General features: G+C 46.4%; 1 protein-coding gene across 2 annotated transcripts in view; it reads right to left on the reverse strand.

The window, feature by feature from the left end:
• Positions 1 to 24,941, reverse strand: part of HHAT (hedgehog acyltransferase) — a 185,781-nt gene that overhangs the window by 12,882 nt on the left and 147,958 nt on the right. For both annotated transcript variants that reach the window (XM_028152257.2, XM_028152258.2), the window contains exon 11: positions 24,387 to 24,531. In XM_028152257.2, coding sequence (XP_028008058.1) covers positions 24,387 to 24,531 — 145 coding nt within the window. The remainder of the gene's footprint in view (positions 1 to 24,386; positions 24,532 to 24,941) is intronic.

Below are 24,941 nucleotides of genomic sequence, written 5' to 3' on the forward strand. Positions count from 1 at the left end.
CAGCAGCAGTCTATGTACCTGAATATTTTTATCTGTGGTGGTCCTGCAGACCCCCTCCCTTACCCATGCAAAAGTGATTCAGATGCTGAGACTGATGATACCACACGTGTGCCAAGAGGGCATGGAAAATTTTACCACTCACATAACAAGGATGTCTGGGGAGGGCAGGTACCCAAGCCATTCCGAATCGGCCTGAGCAACGGGAGGGGCAAGTGCCTTGGAGTCTTATTGTGGTGGGGATGGCGCCAGGGTGAGCACGGCCTGGTCTGAACTTGCCTCCAGCCCCTAGGAAAGGAGCGAGTCCATTTTCTTGTTGGCTTGCTTGCCCGGCAATGGGACGACACAGGAGATGAAGGAGGGGTGGGGCTTGAATGCTGTTGGCAGTCAGATATCAAAAATGGAGCCAGACTCCTCATTCCCATTTTCCTACCTTAGAGCTTCCATTTAGAGATTTGAAACACTATTCTCAAATCTGCCTACCGTGTGACTCAACCTAAATATCTGTCCTCCTCAGCAAAAGTTGTATAACATTTCCAGTAAGTGATGTCACGCATATCAAAGGAAACTGGCCCAGGGCCCGTACATAACAGTTGCCCAATAATTGTTTCCAAATATCAATCTGGAAATTAAAGGGGTGGGGGTGGGGAATCTGTTTCCTACAAATAGTTTCACCTTTATCCTTACTCCGTGTTCTTGTGAAAAGCAGAGAGAGGCCACCAGCGCTAGTAAGACCTTTGAAACTATTTACCAGAGACACTGTGATAAGGGGAGGGAAAAGGAGAGAAGAAGGGGGTACTAGGCTGGGGGGCAGGGACAAAAGGGGGGCTCCGAGCACTGCAGAGGGCAATCCCCAAGGTGTCACAGAACATGTCTGTCTGAGGCACCTCAGCTGGTCACAGTGGACAAGCAGGTCCTCGCTAGCAAAAGGATGGCTCCAGTAGGGAGGGGTAAAGGACAGGAAATGGTAAGTTATGAGGTGAATTGTACCCCCTAGAACCGTGGTCGGCAAACTGCGGCTCGCAAGCCACATTCGGCTCTTTGGCCCCTTGAGTGTGGCTCTTCCACAAGATACCACAGCCTGGGCGAGTCTATTTTTGAAGAAGTGGCGTTAGAAGAAGTTTAAGTTTAAAAAATTTGGCTCTCAAAAGAAATTTCAATGGTTGTACTGTTGATATTTGGCTCTGTTGACTAATGAGTTTGCCGACCACTGGCCTAAGAAGATATGTTTAAGTCTCAACCCCCAATTCCTCAGAATGTGACCTTATTTAGAAATACGGTCTTTGCAGATGTAATCAAGTTAAATGAGATCATAGTCAATTAGAGTGGGCCCTCAATCCCATATGACTGATGCCCTTAGAGAAAGAGGAAAGAGGGACACAGAGACTGACAGGGAGCCTGCCATATGGTGACAGAGGCAGGAGCGCCAAGGGCTGCTGGCCACCGCCAGAAGCTGGGAGATGCAAGGACGGACTCCCCAGAGGCTCAGAGGAGCACGACCCTGCTAACACCTGGGTTCCAGACTTCTAGCCTCCAGACTGTGAGAGAATACATTCAGTGCTTAAGCCACCCTAAGGCACTCTGTTACAGCAGCTTTAGGGAACTAATACAGTAGAGACGAGATCATCCATTACTTCCTTTTTCTTTCTTCTTTGATGATTTGAGTGTATAATTTTACTCAAAACTGGAATACTTGCAATGCTAAAGTTTTGTGTGTGTTTTTAGAATCATGAGCAATCACAGATCTCCATATATTGCCATTTAGCCTTTAATCCCTCAAAATTATTTTAAATATACAAGAAGAACATATTTTAGATAAAATATCTGGAGTTTGGGTTCATAAAAACTTTTATACCACATGGCTCATATTATAACAAGTTTGCAAACAGAAGATAAAGATGCATTCCTGCACGATCTGTAAGCAAACGCAAAATGCTAACAGTGATTACCTCTGGCTTATGGGACTATATGGGACTTACTTTCTAAAAATAACTTTCAAATTGTCCTCATTGTAATAAGAAATATTTTTTAAAGGAACACATTTCACTTTCCATTATTATTTTCGCAAAAGCAAGAAATATGATTTAATGCCTTTTTCTTGACTTTTGATCCTACTCAGAGGTACGTTCATGGCCTCCTGATTAGGCCTAGAAGGGCAAGCAGTGACTGACACATCCGTTTTTTCCTTTAGAAATTGGAAAAAGATTAACTTATTCTGCCAGCACAGCAGACTCAGGCCAAAGAACTTGTGGGCAATTTTTTTCTGATTTAGTATAACAAGCTAGATAGTCCTCTTATTCTCAGGAGTTTTCACAAATAGGCCTTAAAGTCCAGCTCCTTATAAATCACTTTGTAACATAAACCAAACATATTTAAAAGAAATAGAGTTTTGGCTCTGCTATGATTGCACAAACCCAATATAACCTGTTTCCTACTACTTACAACTTAAAAACTGTACAAAAATACATAAAGCAGCTACCTAAGGACTCAAAAAAAAGTAAACAAAGGTAGCAGCTTTTGAAGGAGTCAAAATTTGGGGAGCACAGGGGTAAGATTCCCACTGCAGTTTGGTTGTTGTTTTTTCTCTTTGATCTCTCAGCTGTGCCCAGAGAGTGGGTCCGACTGTGGAGCTGCAGGGTGGAGCAGCCTTATGGGCTGGCAAAACTCTGATAGAAATCTTGTCTTTCTGCCTAGAGCAGTGGTCGGCAAACTCATTAGTCAACAGAGCCAAATATCAACAGTACAACGACTGAAATTTCTTTTGAGAGCCAAATTTTTTAAACTTAAACTATATAGGTAGGTACATTGTTATTAACTTAATTAGGGTACTCCTAAGCTGGCCTTTGCTAAAATCTCAAGGGGCCAAAGAGCCGCATGTGGCTCGAGAGCCTCAGTTTGCCGACCAGGGGCCTAGAGCAACCAAAAGAGGCCACCTGCAGGCTGGAGAGTGTAAGGGGAACACTGGAGGAGAGCAAGAATGAGCTGAGAATGGAAATGCAGAACTTGGCAGTTTGAACACAACCAAGTTAATTGGTCTATATCTTGTGTAGTCAGTGACGACATAGGTATACACACTTGTCAAAATTCATCAACCACTATACGGTACTTAACATGGCTGCATTTTACTGTATATGTTATACCTAAATGAAGCTGATTTAAAAATAAAAAAGAGAGCCCAGAAATAAACCCATGCATACATAGTTAACTTATAACAAAGGAGCTAAGAATATAAAATAGGAAAAGGACAGTCTTTTCCGTCAACAGTGTTGTGAAAATTGAACAGCCACATGCTAAAGAATAAACTGGACCATGAAAACTAACTCAAAATGAATTAGAGACTTGAGCATAAGAACTAAAAACATAAAGCTCCTAGAAGAAAATATCGGTGGTAAGCTCTCAGGGATGATTTTTTGAATCTGACACCAAATGCAAAAGCAACAACAGCAAAAACTAAATAAGCCAGACTACATCAAACTAAATCACCCCTGCACAGCAAAGAAAACCATCAACGAAATTAAAACACAATCAATTGAATGGGAGAAAATATTTGCCAATCATATATATGATAAGGGGCTATTATTCAAAATATTATCCTACATAATAAAAAGGTAATATGCAAATTGCATCACTCCGCTACGCCCATGATTGGGCCAGCTGGAGGCACGGGGGGCGGGACTCAGGGTGGCCGATTGGCTGGCGGTAGGAGCAGGGGGCGGGGAGTCCCGACCCCCCGCTCCTCCCTCCGGCCGTTTCGGCCAGCGCTGCGGGAGGACCCATGGGGGCGGTGGCGGAACTCGGGGTGGCCGATTGCGTGGCTGCCGGCACCAATTTTCCGCCAGCACCAGTTTTCCTCTGCCCCCCCCTCCCCCCCCCGCATCGGAGCGCCTCCCGAGTCCTGCCCTCAGCCTTTGGGAGGCGCTCCTATCAGCAGGTGGCCAGAGGAAAACTGGTGCTGGCGGAAAACTGGTGCTGGCAGCCAGGTGAAGGAAAGTCTATTGCACGAAACTTCGTGCAACGGGCTTCTAGTATAACATACAAAAATTAACCCATACAACTCAATGTAAAACAAAACAAAACACAAAAACAATCCAATTAAAAAATGGGTCAAAGAGCTAAATAGACATTTTTCCGAAGAAGACATCCAGATGGTCAACAAGTACATGAAAAGATGCTCTACATCATTAATCATCAGGAAAATATAAATAAGAACCTGTTAGAATGGCTAATATCAAAAACACAAGAAATGGAAGGGGTCGGTGAGGATGTGGAGAAAAAGGAATCCTTGTGCACTGTTGGTGAAATTGTAAATTGGTACCGACACTATGGAAAACAATATATAGATTCCTCAAAATTTTAAAAATAGAACTACCATATGATCCAGCAAGTCCTCTTCTGGGTGTTTATACAAAGTAAACAAAAACACTAAATCAAAAAGATACGTGTTTCCCCATGTTCACTGCAGCATTATTTACAATAGCCATGATTTATGGAAGCAACCTAAGTGTCCATCGATGAATGAATGAATGAATGAATGAATGAATGAAATTATGGCATAGCCCTGGCTCAGTTATAGTTGGAGCATCATCTTCTATACCCAAAGGTCAAGGGTTCCATTACAGGTCAGGGCACATACCTAGGTCACAGGTTTGATCCCCCATTGGGGCACATACAGGAGGCAACCAATTAATGTCTATCTGTCTGTCTGTCTGTCTGTCTCTCTCTCTCTCTCTCCCTCCCTCCCTCCCTCCCTCCCTCCCTTCCTTCTCCCTCTGTCCCCTTCCCCTCTCTCTAGATTCAATAAAACATATCTTTGGGTGAGGTTAATAAAAAGAAAAGTTATATATAAAATTAACAAAGAATTTTGTGAAGACTTAATAGGACAATATAAGCAAAGGCCCAGGCAAATGCAATTAGATGTTAGAGGACTTTTACTTCCAGGTGACCACTGGAGGGCATGATAATGGGCAATAAGGGTAAGTTACAAGGAGAGGCCTTACTAGTGGCAAAGCTATTAGACAGACTCATATTACTGCTGCCTTATAACAAGTTTTAAGCAAAAAGTGTTCCATAGTTAAATGTTTAGGAGACGATGAATTAAAGTTGAATAAATGTCCTTACTATATGTCAAGAGTGTCAATGTACATGGTAAATTCTCTCTTTTTTTAAAGAAGTTGACATCAATTTTTTTTAATCCTTGCCTGAGGATATGTTTATTGATTTTTAGAGACAGAAGAAGGGAGGGAGGAAGAAAGGAAAACAGGGAGGGAGAGAGGGAGGAAGAAAGGGAGGAGGAGAGAAAGAAAACATTCATGTGAGAGAGAAACATCCATCGGTTGCCTCCTGCCCCAACCAAGGATCAAACCTACAGCCGAACTGTGTGCCCTGGCAGGGAACTGAACCTACCACATGTAGGTGTACAGAATGATGCTCCAACCAACTGAGCCACCCAGCCAGGACAATACAGTAAATTTTTAAAAGAAGACAGGCTACGTAAAAGTTTCTCAACTAATTTTGCTAAGGATCCCTTTGTAGGTGGGACATTTCCCTCTCCCAAGAGTGTTATTTCAAGGATTAAACTTGGGGAACACTGGAAAAGGCTGACCTCTTGAAATGAGCATGAACCTGAGAGTCAGGAGGTCTGGCCTCTAGTTCTGGTCCCACACAAGTAACTTGACCTCTGTGGGCCTCAGTGTCCCTTTCTCCAACATGGGAGGCTGAGGCCAGAATCTGTCCCAAGTCCTTTGGATCTAACTTTCCACAATTCTATGCCTCTGCAAAGTATACTTGATTATATTGCTTTAGACCTGATGGTGAACCAGAGATCTCCAAATTTGCAAATAATCATTCAAAAATGTCCATATTTTCAACTCCATATCTCAAAAATAAATTAATTTTTTCATGGCATGAAAATTTCCAGAAGTATTACAATTCAATTCTTGGCATATAAATACATCACTTTCCACTAGCTCTAAGCACCGCTGGCTCATCTGTGTAATGTTTCCAGATGCTTCTGCAATTAGCTCTGCTGTATTTAAATTCTGTCCACTTTAAATTGAATAAGATGTTCCCTCTTCTCTTCCAACAAAGCTGTCTAATGGTAAAAATAATGGAGCTAACGAGGGAGGGACACAGGAAAGCTGTGCTCTGTAGGCTGTTGGTTCACACAAAACCTTTAAGTAATACATTTCCCAGTGCTAAATCAAGGAATCTATCAATACTGAAGAAATGTCAAATCTCACCAAATATCCTATATAATAAAAGGCTAAAATACATATTGTCCCCTCAACCGGGAGTTAGACCAGGGGGCGGGGCCAGCCAGTCAACCACCCACAGCCCCTCCCTCCCACTGGCCCCACTACCGATCATTCCCCCCAACCCGGATCAGGGGAGGGCCAGCCTGACCCCAGCTGTGCATGAATTTGTGCACTGGGCCTCTAGTATAAACATATTCAGTGCAACTCTAATCAAATCTCAACCTATTTATTTATTTTGTAGAAATTGGAAAGATGTTTCTAAATTTTGTATGAAAAGCAAAATAATCTTGGAGAACGAAGGTGGAGGAGTTATACTACCAGCAACAAGAATTATAAAATAGTCATGGGGATGTAAAGTACAGCATAGGGAATACAGTCAACAATATTGTAATAACTCTGTATGGTGTAGATGGGTACTAGAAATGCCAGGGGTGAAGTATGTGATTATCTAACCTCTATGCTGAACACCTGAAACTAATACAAAATAATCTTAAGTGTAAATTGATAAATAAAAAATATACATAATTATAAAACTTCACTAATTAAGCAGAGTAGAAACAGACGCATAGGTACAGGGAACATTTTGGTGGTTGCCAGATGGAAGGGGGATTGCAGAGATGGGTAACAAAGGTGAAGGGATTTAAAAGTACAAATTGGTCATTACAGAATTGTCATGGGGATGTAAAGTACAGCATAGGAAATATAGTCAGTAATATTGTAATAACTATGTATGGTATCAGATGGGTACTAGATTTATTGGGGTAATCATGTCATAAGTAATATAAATGTCTAATTACTGGGTCGTACACCTGAAACTAATAAAATATTGTATGTCAACTGTAATTGAAAAAGAAAAAACATTTTAAAAAGACAATACAATTTTGGCCCATGAGACAAATACACCATTGGACATCTGATTTATGGCAAAGACTGCACCACATATCAGTGGGGAAATGACAGTCTTTCAATGAATGTTGCTAGGTCAATTAGATATTCACATAGACCCCAAAAATATTGATCCTTATCTCATCTCATGCACAGAAAATTAATTCCAAATGGAGTGTAGCTCTAAATGGGAAAGGTTAAAAAGTAAAGCTTCTAGAAAATAATGTAGAGTGATATTTTAATAACCTTAGGGTAAACAACATTTCTTAATGAGGACACAGAAAACATTAAAAATGAGGGAAAAGACTTAACGGAAATCAGAAACTGTTCATCAGAAAACATCATTAAAAGAGTAAAATATGGAAGCCACAGAGTGGGAGAACATATTTGCAATACATAAAATCAACAAGACTCTTACCCAGAATACATAAAGAATACTTATACATCAAGAAGAAAAAAGCAATTGACTCAATTTTTTTAAATGGCCAAAAGACTTCTAGAGGCATTTCACAAGAGAGAATACACAGGTACAATACACATATGCAAAAACACTTAAAAACTTTAGTCATCATGGAAACGCAAATGAAAATCATAATGAGATACCATATACATACTCAAGCCAGAAGAGCTAAAATTAAGAAGATGGACAATTCCATGTTTGGGGAGAGGATTCAGAACCACTGGAATCCTCCTTGTACTAGTATCCTATATAATAATAGACAAATATGCAAATTGACCATACCTCCGACACACCACAAGCCACGCCCACCATCCAATCAGAGCGAGCATGCAAATTAACCCAACCCAAGATGGCTACAGCCACAGAGAGCAAGGTTTCCTAGGTAACAGAGGAAGCCAAGCTTTCTGCCAGCCATTGCAGGCCTAAGCCTCCACTCAAGCTACAAAGTTTCAATTATAGAAGGTAAACAAATTCAAACAAATGGCGGCAGAATGGAGCTTGAGAGAGCAGGCCAGGGTTGCCGCCGGCAACAAGGGAAGCAAAGCTTTCCACACACCCTGGCCGGGCCCACCCGCTTAAGGCAACAAAGTTTCAATTATAACCCCAACACAAATGGCTTCGGGCCTCGGAGGGAGCCCCAGGCTTGGCTCTGCTCCAGGCTACAAAGTTTCAATTGTAGAAGGAAAATAAATTCCAGATACCAGGGCCTCCGCTTTCCTTGCCAGGGGGCGTGGCCGGCCTGAAAACCACCACAGGCCCCTCGCTCAGGCCGCCCCACGCCCCAAGGGTACCCCACCCTGATCAGGGACACCCTTCAGGGCAAACCAGCTGGCCTCCACCCCTGTACCAGGCCTCTATCCTATCTAATAAAAGAGTACTATGCAGATTGATCATCACTACAACACACAATATAGCTGCCCCCATGTGGTCAAAGATCCTGCCCCCATGTGGACACAGGATCGCCACCACAGCAGCAGGAGAGGGCAGTTGGGAGGCACCTGGCCTGCAAGGGAGAGCAGTTGAGATGGACCAAGCCTGCAAGGGAGGGCAGTTGGAGATTATCAACCCTGCAGGAGAGGGCAGTTAGGGGTAACCAGGCTGGCAGAGGAGGGAAGTTGGGGGCAAACAGGCTGGCAGCAGAGTGATTAGGGGGTGATCAGGCTGGCAGGCAGAAGCGGTTAGGGGCAATCAGGAAGGCAGGCAGGCAAGCAGTTGGGAGCCAGCAGTCCTGGATTGTGAAAGGGATGTCCTAGGGATCGGGCCTAAACGGGCAGTCGGACATCTCTCGAGGGGTCCCAGATTGGAGAGGGTACAGGCTGGGCTGAAGGACAATCCCCCTCCGTGCACGAATTTCGTGCACCGGGCCTCTAGTACACTAATAAAAGAGAAAATGCTAATTGACCATACCTTCACTACTCCCACAGCCAATCAGAGTGAGTATGCAAATTAACCCAACAAAGATGGCGGTTAATTTGCATACACTGAGGGAGGGAGGAGTGAAGACTGAAGACAGCATAGAAGGAAGCAGGAGGGAAAGCAGAAAGCAAGGTGGCTGCAGGAGGGAAAGCGTGGGCAGGGGGGGCAGCAGCTGCAGGAGGGAAAGCGTGGGGTGGGGGTGGGGGTGGGGGGACAGAGGCAGCAGGGAAAGCGCGGAGGGAGGGGGGCGGGAGAGGTGGCAGTGGCAGGAGGGAAGCCCGCCGGAAGCCCTGTTCTTGCAGGAATCTTCCTGCAACGGGCCTCTTGTTAGAGAAAAAATTGGTGCCATTACATTAGAAAATTGGATTTATCTACTGAAATTGATCACACACACATCCTAAGACCACACCATTTCCTTCCTGGGTTCATACCCTATAGAAGTGTGTAGATATGTACACTAAAAGGCATGCACAAGATTTTTCAAAGAAGCACTATTTGTAACAGCCTCAATCTAAAAACAATCTAAAAAGTCCATCAACAGTTGAATAGATACATCCATTATGTTATATTCATATAATGAAATACCATACCGCAATAAAAACGAATAAACTATTGCTACACGTAATGGTACTGATGAAACTCTCAAACATAACATTGAAAGAAGACAGATGTAAAAGAAATATAGTCAGATCTGCTAATGTGATGTATGTGTTCCTAAAAATCACCACACAATGCAAAATCATACAATTAAAACCACAGGACTTAATCGAAGAAAAAAAAAGAATTAGAGGTATAATATTCAAAAATCTTGCCAGCAACACATTTTTTAAGAAGATAGAAATCCAATAAGAGCGGTAGCATGGTCTTAGATATCTAACATGGTTAGAAATACATACTAAATAAATAGTACGTTAGGTTTACAAAGACCTGAAGTTTGCTTATGGAAGTGAGTGTCAGAAGGGTTGCAGCTTGCAAATTACTGTGAAGTGATGGAAGGAGCGCTATCTGAAATTGGGTGGAGAATTATGGCAGATCTGACAGTAACATCAGAAGCGGCTGGGTGTAACTCATGATGCGCCGGGTGAACTGAGGTGGCTGGCAGAGGTTTGAAGTGTGTGCAGGTGTGCGTGCTGTGCGTTCCTACTGGGCTCGGTGCAGCTGGGTACAGTTTTTTGCATTCACCTAGAGTTTTCTTAAAGACAAAATTGCAAATATGCAAACACTAAATTGCATTATGCCTAAATTGTTCCCTAATGTATCAGTCACGGTGGAAATTTGCATTTTCAAACAAGCATTATAGCAGAATTGACAGAACCTTGTTATTCTATTTAAATGAGTTCAAACACAGGCAAAAGTAATCTATGACATTAGATATCAAGATTCTGGTTATCTTACAGAAGGTTGTGGCTAGAAGGCATGACAGGGAGAAACCTCTAGAGTGCTGGGTAGTGGTTAAACATGTATGTTCGGTTTGTGAAAATACATCATGCCACACACTGTACATCTGTGCACTTTAATTTGTATGTTATATTTTTAACAAGCCTTCGAGGAAGGCTTCCTGGGATGGGATGAGATAGGATGGGAGGAAGAGTAAACTGATAGAAGAAAGGGCAGTAAATGGATGGATGGATGGATGGATGGATGGATGGATGGATGGATGGATGGATGGATGTATAGATAGATGGATGGATGGATGGATGGATGTATAGATAGATGGATGGATGGATGGATGGATGGATGGATGGATGGATGGATGGATGTATAGATGGATGTATGGATGGATGGATGGATGGATGCATGGATGTATAGATGGATGGATGTATAGATGGATGGATGGATGGATAGATGGATGGATAGATGGACAGATGGACTGAGGAACAAATAGAATAACAACGGCAGACCCCCACACTAATTTTCAACAGATTTGTTGAGACAGAATTAAAATACCATATGATTAACCCATGTGAAGTGTACAATTCAATGGCTTTTAATAGACTTACAGAGTTGTGCCACCATCACAACAATCAATTTTAAAACATCTTATAATCCCCTCCCAAAAAATAAATCCCATGCTTAATAGCCATTGCACTCTAAACTCCCATCCCATCCAGCCCAATACAACCACAAATATATTTTTTGTCCCCATAGATTTGCCTATTCTGGACATTTCTTAGAAATGAAATCACACAATACGGGATATGGTCCTTAGTGACTGGCTTCTCTCACTCACACTAATGTTGCCAAGGTTCCCTATGTGATAGCATGTATCAGTACTTCATTGCTCTTGATTACTGAATAATATTCCATTGTATAGATATTCCACACCTTCTTTACCTATTCACCAACTGGTAAGACATACAGGCTGTGCCCACTTTTCTCACTATTATGAATAATGCTGCTATGAACATCTGTATATAAGTTCTTTATACCTAGGAGTGGAATTGTTAGGTCATATAGTAACTCTATGTTTAACTGTTTGAAGAACTGCCAGACTATATTCCAAAATGTCTGTTTTCTATTTTCTATTTCCACAGGCAGAGAATGAGGGTTCAAATTTTCCACATCCTCACCAACACTTATCTTTCATTTTGAGCTTGTTTGCTTTAGAAATATTAGTGTTTGCGAAGTGATATCTCATTGTGGTTTTGATTTGCATTTTCTGGATACCTAATGATGAATGTTGACTATCGTTTTCATGTGCTCATTGGTCATTTTATATCTTCTTTGGGTAAATGTCTATTCAGATCCTTTGCCCATTTTAAATAGAGTTATGTATCATTTTATTATTGAGTTATAACTCTTTATATGTATTCTAGATAAAAATTCCTTATCAGATCCATGGTTTGCAAAACTTTCTCCCATTCTAGTTATATTTTCACTTTCCTGATGATGTTCTTTGAATTAAAAATTTTTTTCTTTTAATAAACTTTTAATTTTTGAATGATTTACAGAAAAGTTGCAAAGATAATACAGAGAGTTCCCATATACCCCTCACCCAGTTTCTCCTAACAGCACGTTTGTCAAAATAGAGAAACCAACATTGGTCATTGTTAACTAAACTTCCTACTTTATTCTGATTTCACCAATTTTTCTTTTCCTTTTTAAAAATATTTTTTTTATTGATTTCAGAGAGGAAGGGAGAGGGAGAGAGAGAGAGAAACATCAATGATGCAATGACAAGAGAGAATCCTTGAATCATTGATCGGCTGCCTCCTGCACGTCCCCTACTGGGGATCGAGCCCGCAACCTGGGCATGTGCCCTTGGCTAGAATCGAACCTGGGACTCTTCAGTCTGCAGGCTGACGCTCTACCCACTGAGCCAAACCAGCTAGGGCGCCCGCCAGTTTTCTTAATGATGTCCCTTTTCTGTTCCAGATTCCAATCTGGCATTCCACCTTGTATATTATAGCTCTTGATTTTTATTTTCTTACCATTCACTTCTTTTTTAAAAAATATATTTTTATTGATTTCAGAGAAGAAGGAAAAGGGAGAGAGACAGAAACATCAATGATGAGAAAGAATCGTTGATCGCTGCCTCCTGCATGCCCTCTACTGGGGATTGAGCCCGGAACCTGTGCATGTGCCCTGACCAGGAACTGAACCATGACTTTCTGGTTCAAAGGTCGATGCTCAACCACTGAGCCACACTGGCCAGGCTACCATTCACTACTTTGTCCTCAAAGCACTGCAGTACATTTACTGTGTTTGCTTATGGCTGCATCGCAAGCACCCAGTATAATGACCAGCAGGAATACAGGCCTTCTCCTTCAAGCTATTTTGCCCGTAAAAAAAAAATATCTTAGCCTCACCTGACCACTGTGCCTCTTTCCCCGAATCATATAGGCTGGGATGCTTCCCAGATTTCTTAGTTCCTTACTGTGTACTTTTGCTTCTTTTAGTAAAGTCCTGGCTAATGGTAGTGATTTTTCACAGCAATGCAAAAGGTATGATCCGACCCTCCAGCCATTTTGTGGGGCAGCCACAAAACATAATGAGAAAAGTAATCAAGAGGCAAGCTTCAAATATGAGAAAAGGGAGTGATAGATTACTGTGGACACAAACGGAATGTTAAAATAGGACCAGAAACAATGTTATGTTAAAACCCAACTGGTTTCTTCTAGTTTAGTCAAAAACAAAACAAAAAAACAACTTTCTGAGAAAGGCCTGGCTCCCAAGACCACCGTTTGGCTATGTGTCATTTGAAAATCATCAAATAACAGCAGCCGTTATGTTGTCTGGCATCTTTTAGACTCTGCGTGACTGACAACCCTCAGAATGGAAATGATCCACTCTTGCATATTACAACAACTGTGCTCACCAGGCAAACCAGAGACGGCTTTCTAACGCTCTCCGCACAGTGTTCCGGTCCCTGGCTGAGCCCTCAGCTACCCGTTTCCTCCGTCCCCCTAGGGCCGTGGTCGGCAAACGGCGGCTCTCGAGCCACATGCGGCTCTTTGGCCCCTTGAGTGTGGCTCTTCCACAAAATACCACGGCCTGGGCGAGTCTATTTTGAAGTGGCGTTAGAAGAAGCTTAAAAAATTTGGCTCTCAAAAGAAATTTCAATCGTTGTACTGTTGATACTTGGCTCTGTTGACTAACGAGTTTGCCGACCACTGCCCTAGAGCGGTGGTTCTCAGCCTTTCTAATGCCGTGACCCTTTAATACAGTTCCTCATGTTGCAGTGACCCCCAACCATAAAATTATTTTCACTGCTACTTCATAGCTGTCATTTTGCTACTGTTATGAATCGTAATGTAAATATCTGTGTTTTCCGATGGTCTTAGGCGACCCTGCTAGCGGTTCTCAACCTGTGGGTTGCGACCCCCAGGATGAGAAGCCCCGCTGTAGAGCCATAGGTAACTCCCTGTGGAACATTCCCCGGGCCCCTGGAAGACGTGTAAGGAACACAACCATCTTTTAAAACAAAATATTAGATTTCCCTTTCCTTTTACTAATAGCAGGCGGGTCTTCTTAGATTTTTCTTCCCCTCGAGGTCACATGAAAATGCCACCAAAGAAATAAAGCAAAGTCCTGAGACCTGCTGCCTAGAGACCTAAATGGGGCTAAAATTAGCAGCTGCCTGCTTCTCTGGGCCAGAGCCGGCTGCAGCTGGAGCGTGACCACCCCCAGAGGAGGGCAGAGGGGAGCAGAGAGGAGCCGCTCACCTGGCCCCTGGGACCAGCTTTGAGCCTCGGCCGGCCGGCTGGATGCTGGGCAGCCCCAAGTGGAGGATGAGCCCCGCCTGCCGGCCTGACAGGGGTGACACTTCCAGGCCAGTGAGTTCTGTCTGCTGCTCTCTGTATCATCAGTGTCATGGGCTGAGGAGGACACACGAGGGAAAGGTGAATATTACGGCAGGTGGCCGCTGGAACTTCAGCTTTGTTTTAAAATCCACTAATTAGCGCCTCCCTGGACGGTCACTGTGGGTCCCTGCTTCTGCTCGCCCGTCTTCACTGACCACACCGCGCACGCTGAATGGAATCACCCGGGAAAGACAAGGCTCGCCGGCAACTAGCAGTTTCGTCACCCTCACTGGGGCCTCACCGGCCTCTGGCTCTGAATACCCTGCTCCGATGACAGTCACCCTGTGGCATTGTCCTCGCGGGCGTGTGACTGTCCCCGCCCTCACTGCACACTGTTGGGGTGGTTGTCCTATGGCCCACGGCCGGACAGCAAAGTGTAGCTCAGGTGCAGACTTCAGCGCTTGAAAAGGGGGCTGACGTGGACTCCTGTCTGCCCTGCCAGCCCATCCCAGCACTCTGTCCCACCTTCCCACACCGCGCACCCTGTAGGAGCTTCCTAGGCCTGTCACTACAAAGCTCTACCAAGTGAATAGCAAAAAACGACAGGCATTTCCTGAGGCTGGAAAGCTGGGTCCAGGTGCCGGGCAGGCCCTGCTCCCTCCGAAGCCTCTAGGCAGGTTCCTCCCCTGCTACTACCAGGCTCGGGTGGCCCCAGGCCTCTGTCGCCTCCCCCTGTGGCTTCACCTCTTCCCTCTGTGCACATCTGTCTGTGTCCAGATTTCCTCTTTGTTTAAGGACACCCGTCATTTGGATTATGGCACACCCTGATCACCTCCATTTAACTTTCTTCCCTCTAAAGACCCCGTTGCCAAATAGGCTCACGTTTCGAGAATGTGGGGTTAGGCCATCCATGTATGTCGGGAGGACACAGTTCAATCTCTAACACCCACGTTGCCATCCTCTCCTTGCAAAGACTGCTCCACAGCAGCGGGTACAGTGATCAGGGCGGCAGCTGGCAGGTGCAGAGATCACAAGCCGGTGCAGAGAAAAATCGTCTGGCTGAGGCTCCCGTGCCTGGGACGCAACGCTCTGACCCCCTCGGACAATCCTGGGTGACACTAAACAGGTGCTCACAAAACAGCCTTTCTCTCTGTGCCTTTATTTTAAGACAATGGAAAGTTTTCCTCCGTGGTTTTGAACCTCCTTTACTGAATATTCACGGAAATGCTTGATGGCCTTAATTACACTCAAGAGAGGTGGCCAGGTATTGGATAACATTCCTGAGGCAAAAGACAGTCCCCCCTGGAACCCACTCTCTGATCTTTACGACAAAGAGCTACACCACCTAAGCTGCAGCCTTAGTCTCCAGCACTGAGCAGCGTGACACATTGTAATCACAGCCCGCCAGCTCTCCCATCAGCCATCCTGACACCACGTGGTTTCTCGGGTGCTTCGGCTAGCATACCCCAACAAATGGATCACCTCCCACTGCTTTCTTGGTCTGAGTAAGAAACAAGGCTTATGAGCACGCTAATGCAGTGTGGGAGCAAGCCTAACAGCAGGACATTCCACACCCTGGTGGTTGATTTGCCTCGTGAGCAAGAGTCCTTCACCAAGAGAGAAGGCTCAGGATAAAAAATAACTGTAGGTGTACAGACTAGCCAGTGGCCAATCCAGCCGGCAGCCTCAGGATGGCCTGTCAGCTCCAGAACCTGGAAGGTCTGCTTCCTGTCACCACCCAACCCCCTACCTGGACAATAAACAAAGAGGAAGATGCCATCTCCAGCTTCCCCAAAGATGTTTTCTGGACCAATATCCTGGAACAAAGGCAGCGAGAGGCTCTGCTCAAAAGGCATACAGAAACACAGGGGAGCCCCGGAGAATTATCTCCCAGCATAAACTTGGGGGGGGGGGGGAATCTTATAACAAAAACATACGCAGGAATCCAGGGGCTTTAAAATATATGGGTTCTCTCCAAATATTGTCTCGAAAAATACAGTGTCCACCAGGCAGCTCTGCTCCCCTCAGAGTTGGCATCCCTCTCCACGTGGCTCCCCACGCTTGGCGGCAAGCGGGCGGCCAGCAGCTCCAGCCCGGTGTGCTGACGTCCCTGCAGCGTTCCAACAAAGACTCTGGAATTGCATCGCATGCGCAGACAGACCGTACTGGTCCCGGTCACACGTCGGCCCTTCATCTTAGATGTCAGTGTGACCCACCAGAGTGACACAGATTCAGGGTGGAGTGGGAGAGGTTTGTCCCCAAAGGATGGGGACCCATGCCGAGCGAGGAAAACCGCAGCCTCCCCCTATACTACGCCCTACCCTCCTGATAGCCAATCCCACGTTCCTTCTGTGAAATTCAAGAATGGTTTCTTTTTCACAGGCAGACTCGAGTTTTAGTAAGGCTAGTGGCATATCCAAATTGCTCTTTTATCATCCAATCTCCTGAGAAAGAAGCTATTCAAGTGATGCCGCAGAAGGGATGTTCGGTGAAACAGCAACTGATGCCTTATTGTGCTGTGATCGGCTCCGTAAGGGCTCCTCCAAAGATGACCGCATCCTAATCCAGGGAACTCAGGCAAGTCAGCCTCCCTGGCCAAGGGGACTCTGCAGATGTGGTCACGTTAAGGGTCTTGAGATGGGGAGCCCAGCCTGGTTTCTCCGGGTGTGCCTGGTGTAATCCCAAGGGTCCTTTATAGGGGAGATGCAGGAGGAGTCAGAGAGCAGGCGAGGTGATGACAGGAGCAGAGGGGCAGGGAGAAATGATTTAAAGGTGCCCCGCTGCCGGCTTTGAGGAGGAAGGAGGCGAGCCATGAGCCAGGGGCGTGGCTGGCTTCTGGAAGCTGGAAAAGCCAAGGAAACAGATTCTCCCCGAGAGTCCCCAGAAGGAACCATCTTGCCAACGCCTTGACTTCAGCTCACCCCTTTTTAAATGTCCAGCAGTGACTCGATTTCAGATTTCGAGCTTCCAGAAGAGTAAGAGACAAATCTGTGCTGTGTTGAGCCATCACGTTTGTGACCATTTGTTACAGCGGCCACGGGAAAGGACTACACGTGGTGACATAGAGCAAGTGGGCCCTCTGCACCAAAGAATTTGCCCCGTAGCTGAGACACCCGATAGTGACGACTCGCTAGATTTTCCCTCTGTTACAAAAGCGTTACTAAATTCCATATTAAATATTCTTCATTCTTTACACGTTTTTCAAACGTTCAGTAATGATTTGAGGAGACAGTCTGGTAGAAAGGGGCATCCGATAAACACTTCAGACTGCTAGGCACTCACTCCCCTTGAACACTCGCTGGCATGCACGGGCACGGCTGGTGCTGAACTAATCTGCACCCACTGGTAGAAACTATAGGAATTGCTGCATGCAGTCACGCAGATTCGTAATACAACTTCCAGGATGCGTGCTCATTTCAGAAACCACGCATGTACCACCATCCCAAGTGACTCCCTGTCTGGTATGGGCTGGGAATCCCTCTGCAGGTACCTTTTGTATACGGTATATTTATCACGTGGTCAGCAGCTTTGTTATATAGATAGCTCAGAGAATAAAGGGGACTTACTCAAATTTTAAAAATTGTTTTGGTTTTATTTCCATTTCTATCTCAGTATTTGTAATATACCTTCCCCCAGTTTTGTTGCGATATAATGGACATTTAACACTGTATTGGTTTAAGGTGTACGGCATAATCATTTCATAACACTTTTGAATATCACTCTGCATATACATGATTGGGGCGGGTAGATGAGGGGCCAATGAGAGGTAGAGACTTCAAATATTATATGTTAATATATCAGTAAAGATCAAATTATTTTGTTTTTATTTGGTTAACTGTGTCTAAGCTATACCAGTCTTTCCTTGATATTCTACTTAAAGCCACTTTAAAGGTTCCCATATCCCATGTTAAATGAATTCACAAAAGCTCCTAGTTAGCAGGAAAAGGTTTCACACAACCTCACCGAAAGGGTTTAAATGCACTGATTCAAACTCCTTCCCAGACCCTTCAGAACTTCTCTCAGGTGCAACACAACCCCAGGCACACACAAACCCCGCTCCCTACCCCCATGCCTAGTGACTTGGCCAGAAGTACTTTTGGGAAAACTGATGCCCAAGACATCTGGATGCCCACCTGGCACAGAGTAAAGAAGGAACCAAGGTTTCAGAAAGGCCTGAAATTCAGATTCCAAGAATGGCCGTAAATGGGCCCGGGTGTTACCATGGATAAACCAGCACAATGGCGGGCAGCTCCTGTTCCTCAAGCTGTCCTAGAACTACAGAGGCGCCATGGCGGCTGGAGCTGAATCGCCCAGGGCCATGCGAGCTGCAGGTGAAGGTCAGGGCTAGGAAGGGCCATGTGAGCTGCAGGTGAAGGACAGGGCTAGGAAGGGCCATATGAGCTGCAGGTGAAGGTCAGGGCTAGGAAGGGCCATGTGAGCTGCAGGTGAAGGTCAGGGCTAGGAAGGGCCATATGAGCTGCAGGTGAAGGTCAGGGCTAGGAAGGGCCATGTGAGCTGCAGGTGAAGGTCAGGGCTAGGAAGATGGCGAGACAAAGTAATCACAAAGGAGGGCCCCCGAGACATGGACATCTGCCCTCCGTCTCCTCTCATCAAAATGAAATTTCAGTCCCAAGAATTTAACGAGATATGAGGGAACGAGTTTCTATTTAACCACGGCCTTCCAAACCCTCCAGGGCAGCGCCCAGCTCAGCTTTAAATGAAATGCCTGCCCAGAGCCATCTGAGTCAGGAGACGAATAAACGGCCCGGACAGACTGGAATCAGGGAGAAAATAGATTCTCCCTTCGCTCAGCCAGAGAGGACAAGCAGATCGGGGAGTACAGGGGTTCCGCATGCGAAGGGAAGGACGCGCTCCTCTCTGTGTGATCTGGAGGGGAAAGGACCAAGGTCCTCTCGCCCGGACATGGGGCCACTTTTGGAGCTAAGTGTTGAGATGGAGTTTTCCAAATTAGAAAAGGCAACAGGAGGGAAAACAGTGCGAGTGTGTGTGTGAGAGAGAGAGTGAGAGTGAGAGTGAGAGAGTGAGTGAGAGAGTGAGAGAGAGAGAGAGAGAGAGAGAGAGAGAGAGAAGGGAGGGAAATGTGAGGGTGATGAGAAGGCAGGATGGAGGTTTGGTGGATCCACGTCTATACCAAGCTCCCATTCCTGCAAAACCCTAGATGCAGATTCCAGTGCCCCACCTCCCAGGAAATGACTGGGTCACCTTTTTACAAAACCCAGGGGCTGAAGGGCACCGCTGATTTATGGAGACTGGTCCTGCATATTGGAAGTTATAACACAGAGATATTTTTGAGTTACAGAGCAGTCAGGTGCTGCTCAGTCGGCTGCTTGTCCAAAAATCAACGTAGACTTCAATGTCAAGGATTTTTAAGGCAGACATGAGAAAGCTCCTTCCATCAACAAGCGCTCCTGAGAGCCAGAGTTATGTAAGAAGCAACCTGCATTTGCCTCTGCAGAGCATGACACAGCAGGCTGGGGACCAGATCCCCAGCCACATCCTTCCCAGACCCCTGGACCAGCGAGGCTCCTTCTATACACACACACACACACACACACACACACACACACACACACACTCACACTCCTCATATGCGCGCTTGCATCTAAACATTCACATTCCTCAAGCTACTTAAAGTAAACGTCAATCACAAAAGAACGGCTAAGATATAGATTATTTTCCTCAATTGCATTAATTGAATAATACATCTCCAACCTCCGCAGCAGAGATAACACTCGATAACAATGGTTTGTGTGTGGGCAATAGTGTGGTGAAGGCCTGGGGCAGGTAGGGGCTGGGTGGAGGGGGGCAAATGGAGGTAGGGGAACATCTGTAACACTATGTACAATAAAAAATATATATTTTTGCCCTGACCGGTTTGGCTCAGAGGCTGGAGCGTTAGCCTGCGGACTCAAGGGTCCCAGTTTCGATTCTGGTCAAGGGCATGTACCTTGGTTGCGGGCACATACCCAGTAGGAGTAGGGGGTGTGCAGGAGGCAGCTGATCGATGTATCTCTCTCATCAATGTTTCTAACTATCCCTTTCCTCTCTGTAAAATTCAATAAAATATATTTTTTAAAAATAAAATAAGTAAATATGTGTGTATACACACACACACACACACACATATATATATATATATATATTTTTTTTTTTTTTAAGTATATCTAAAAGAGAATTCCCTTACTCTTTAGGCTCTTCCCTGCCTCTGTTTTCCCTTAGCATTTATTCACCTTGAGGTATTCACTTATTCATGTAACTTCTCTCTCCCCCGCTGGAATATAGCTTCTACAATTGCAAAAAAAAAAGTGGTTTGTGTGTGACACGTATAAGAGGTCAGCATGTCCACCGCTTGGCTGCACTGTCCACAGTCCTGGACAGCAGGGCTGTGTCACAGCAGACAGGGAAGGCTCTGACTTGACAGCCTCCTATCACAGTCCCACTGAGACCAGGAGAGGTTTTTACATAAGCTACTAAAATAAGCTTTTCAGCTTAGAGCAAACAAATCCGAGTCTAAATTCAGTGAACTGGAGGCAGGAGAGATGCTGACCTCAAGACAACTCCACTGGGCTAATCATGAGAACCTTGCAGGGACATCGGCGGTGCTGGGAAAGGCTCTCTAGATTCTAGAAGGAGTGAGGCTGTGTCTTCCATCTCCTCATGGAGCCCCAACCTCCTGACACCTGCCCGCCCCTTCCTGCTGCTCCAGGACCCACAGGTCAGACCTGTGAGAGGAACGCAGTGCTGCCGGCTCCTCCCTGTGCCTGCAGCAGATCCCGCCCAGCCAGGCACAGAGGGACAATGGTGGTTACCCCAAAAGGAAGGGTCGCCTTCCCTTTAAGCCTGGAAACCTAGACACTGTGCTTGAATGCTCTCCATCCCCCACGGACAGCAGCCTTCCTCCATCACTTCATCACATTTTCCTCAGTGTGCACACGTGGGTCCCAGAACAACAGGTGCAGCTCAGGTGGCTGAGGAACGAGACCAGGGGCTGCCAGCCTGTCAAACTCCCGGCTCGTTCATCAGCAACAGGTTCAGGTCGACAGTCCTGTATCCGAAACCTTTGGGGCCAGAGGAATCTCAGAATTCAGATTTTTGTTGTTTTCATTTTAGAAAGCTAATATTACACCCCAGCAGGGTCTGAGGAAGCATCCAATGAACTCATTTATGCACTTTCGTATCAAAACATGAATATTCATACTAGCCTTCTAGTTATGAATAAAAAAACCCAGAGGTCTCAAGGGCAGGGGATTTGGCACCATCCTCCAGGATATAGAAACTCGGGGACAAAAACAAAGACCAGACAAATGGAGCAACTGCCAAAACCCCAGCAGACATCCCCTGACTCAGAAGGTCCGGGACGGACCAGCTGAGCTAGGACAAAGCTCACCTGAAGCATCTCCCACAGAGAATGCCTTCTACGTGGAGCTGCCCTGGCCCCAGAACCGAGAGAGAAATCATCCCACAGAGCCCCCTATATTCAGGGAACCAGTCCCCGGACTCCGGCACCTGCCTCCAAGGAGGACACGACACACACCAGGTGTAGACCCTGCTGGGACCCACACGTCGGCAGCAGACGCTGTTTCCAGAGCCCTGACCCCATGTCACCCAGGTGAGCTGCACAGGGCGCAGGGCAAACCACGCTTTGATCTTTCTGGCCTTGGGGAGCAGAAACAACATTTAACAGCCTCTGTCTTTCTCTCTGCCCCGTTACATGCCGGCACCCCCGGGGCCCACCGCGCGCCTGCTCTCTTGCTCTGTGCTCCCTGACTGGCCGTGGCCACTCGCATGGCCTTACCTGCCACCTCCCTGCCCTTGGCCCCCACATGGCAATCACTTAGTCCCGCCCTCCTCCGCGCTCCCACTTACGTTTTCAGCTGCCTCTGGGGCACCCTTCCCCGCTGCTGCCGCTCGGACCCCTTCCCGCTGCGCCACTGCCTGCGGATGCCCGCGTTCTTTCCCACGGCGCCCCCACGTGCACGTGGTCACGGGATTGGCCCTGGCCAATGGGATGTGAGCAGAAATGCCACGCGCCAACGTCACTTCCGGCGGCGGCAGGGGGTATTTAGTGCCTGTGCACCCCCACCCCCACCCCCACCCCCACCCCTACCTCCACGTCCCTTCCCCTCCATGATGCCAAGACAAGGCGGTGGAGAATCAAAACAGAAACCTCCTAGCCCTGACTGGTCTGGCTCAGTGGATAGAGGGGTCCCAGGTTCAATTCCGGTCAAGGGCATGTACCTTGGTTGCGGGCACATCCCCAGTAGGGGGTGTGCAGGAGGCAGCTGATCGATGTTCCTCTCTCATGGATGTTTCTAACTCTCTATCCCTCTCCCTTCCCCTCTGTAAAAATCAATAAAATATTTTAAACAAAACAAAAAACAACAGAAACCTTCTAGGTCCTGGGGTCACTGTGAGAAGGATAAACTTCCATAGGGAACAGTTCCTGAGAGCTGGGAATTAGCTGACACAGCAGCGAGTGTTAACGACTCCCATACACCTGCCTTCTGCACCTGACAGGTTCCCACTGATTGTGCTTTAAACGCCACGGCCAATGCTGCCTCCTCGGGAACTCCAACCTCCCGGGAAGGTCGGCCTCTCCGTCCCTGACCTCACGTGTCTGGCAAGCAATTACCTGAATCTATGGACACATTTCTGTTTGCAAGTTTGCGCCCCGCATTTGTGTGTGCTTCTCCCACCCCGGTGTTCTCGGTGCCTTGCAAGCTGCAAACACTCAATATACTTGATTTACGGAAGCAAAAAATCAGAGCCTTCTCGCTCGCGGGGCCAGCAAACCAGAGTCAGCATTTCCCCGGAGCCGTAGGTTCTCAGCATTGTGCCTAGGTACTGTAGGAGGCAATGTAAGGAGAACACTGTCACCGCCTCTACCAGCATCGTTTAATCTTTAGATCCTCTGCACCCATCATCTCCCATCTATTAAAGGAAGGCCGCCACTTAAAAAAGTACCTCGTCTTTTCAGGAACTACCAGTAAGACATTTCTCAGAAAGGAAGATCAAAGAGGGGCATTGTAGTGAGGAGAGGAAAGCCGAACAGGGCCCTCTCTTGGCGCCCACGAGCCTGGCTCAGCCACGGCTGCCACCGTGTGCAGGTGACAGCCTAGCCGTGCAGAGTCGCGTCATCACGGCTTGGCAAAGCTTCCCAAACCAAAGGCGCAAAACCCCGCCACCGGTCAGGGACACAGAACACAGGGAAGTGGCTGGAGTACTTCCCTTTCTCCCAATTCTCTAAAGGACGTGATGCGATGCTTAGTTCCAGCCCCAGGGAAATGGTGACCTTAATTAAGTGATGATCAATTATTAAGGCAATTTTCACAGTAATTCCCACGAACTAGCTTTTTACCTGCTGCAGGTGTGGCTGTACCATGGACACTGAGATGAGCCACTTAATGTGCATGGACCATGCGGTCGGCTGGCGGTGCTGGCATCCCGGTGCACAGACAAAAACAATCCCGACAGAGGGCTGTGGCAACCCAGTGCCACACCCACAGCTGCAGGCGAGCAAGGGGCTCCTAGCACATAATCCTAGCAGGACTTTCAGAGCGGTAAGCGGAAGAACGTTAGACTCTGCCGTATGCTGAAGGCTGGTATAGACAGACAGTGAGATTTTTTTTTTAAGTAAAAAAATTGAAGAGGTAACTGAGCAGAATGGAATGGTAGAGTTTGAGATAGTCGGGAGAGTACGTTTTTGGAAAATATACTTTTATTGATTTCAGAGAGGAAGGGAGAGGGAGATAGAAACATCAATGATGAGAGAGAATCATTGACCAGCTGCCTCCTGCATGCCCCCTACTGGTGATCGAGTCTGCAACCCAGGTATGTGCCCTGGCCGGGAATCGAACCGTGACCTCCAGGTCCACTGGTCGATGGTCAACCACCGAGCCACACCGGCCGGGCAGGACAGTACATTCTGATGTTGAGTGTCACATGTCGTATATAAGAGGTACCTCAAAACACAGGGCGTTGCTCCTGGCTGGTATTTATGTAAGTCAGATACCATACATAGGACAATGAATACCCCACACCGTCCAAGATACCAAGTGCATATGTGGAAAGCAAGAAATTGACTGAAAATAGCATTGCCTGGCAACTTACCTTGTATGAAGATCCTGTTCCAGTAGATCTTCCCAACTTGGTTGCCCCCAAGAAACACCAGATTGGACAGGATGAGCATGGAGGTGGAGCACGAGGCGAGGGCAGCGTGGAAGCGACGGCGGGCCCGTGGGGAGAGGAACTGGACCTGTGGGGAAGGCAAGAGCACCTCATGGCACAGTGGAAAGTCAGACTGGTATGGCATCCAGCCTTCCTCCGTCAGCAGCCCAGCGTGCTTCCCCCAGACTGTTCTTTAAAATTATTATTTAAGCACGTCTCAAAACTTCTATTCCTGCAACATGCTCATTCTGATCTAAATCTCATTCTGATCTAAGTGCCACACCCCGAAGTTGTTACCTCCTACGACCCAAATGAACTTTCCCCGGACACGTGTAACACAAGTTCTGAAGCTAGTTAAGATTCAGCGGGAATGTCTCTACACATCTTCTGCATGTACATCTGTAGGCACAAGACCTACTTAAGCTGTTCTCCATGGTAACAAGCACAACTCCATATAATGAGGTCCAGATCGGGGCGATCTTCCAGGCCAGTTTACTA

This window comes from Eptesicus fuscus, chromosome 22 (assembly GCF_027574615.1).
Source record: "Eptesicus fuscus isolate TK198812 chromosome 22, DD_ASM_mEF_20220401, whole genome shotgun sequence".
In the NCBI taxonomy this organism is placed as follows: Eukaryota; Metazoa; Chordata; class Mammalia; order Chiroptera; family Vespertilionidae; genus Eptesicus; species Eptesicus fuscus.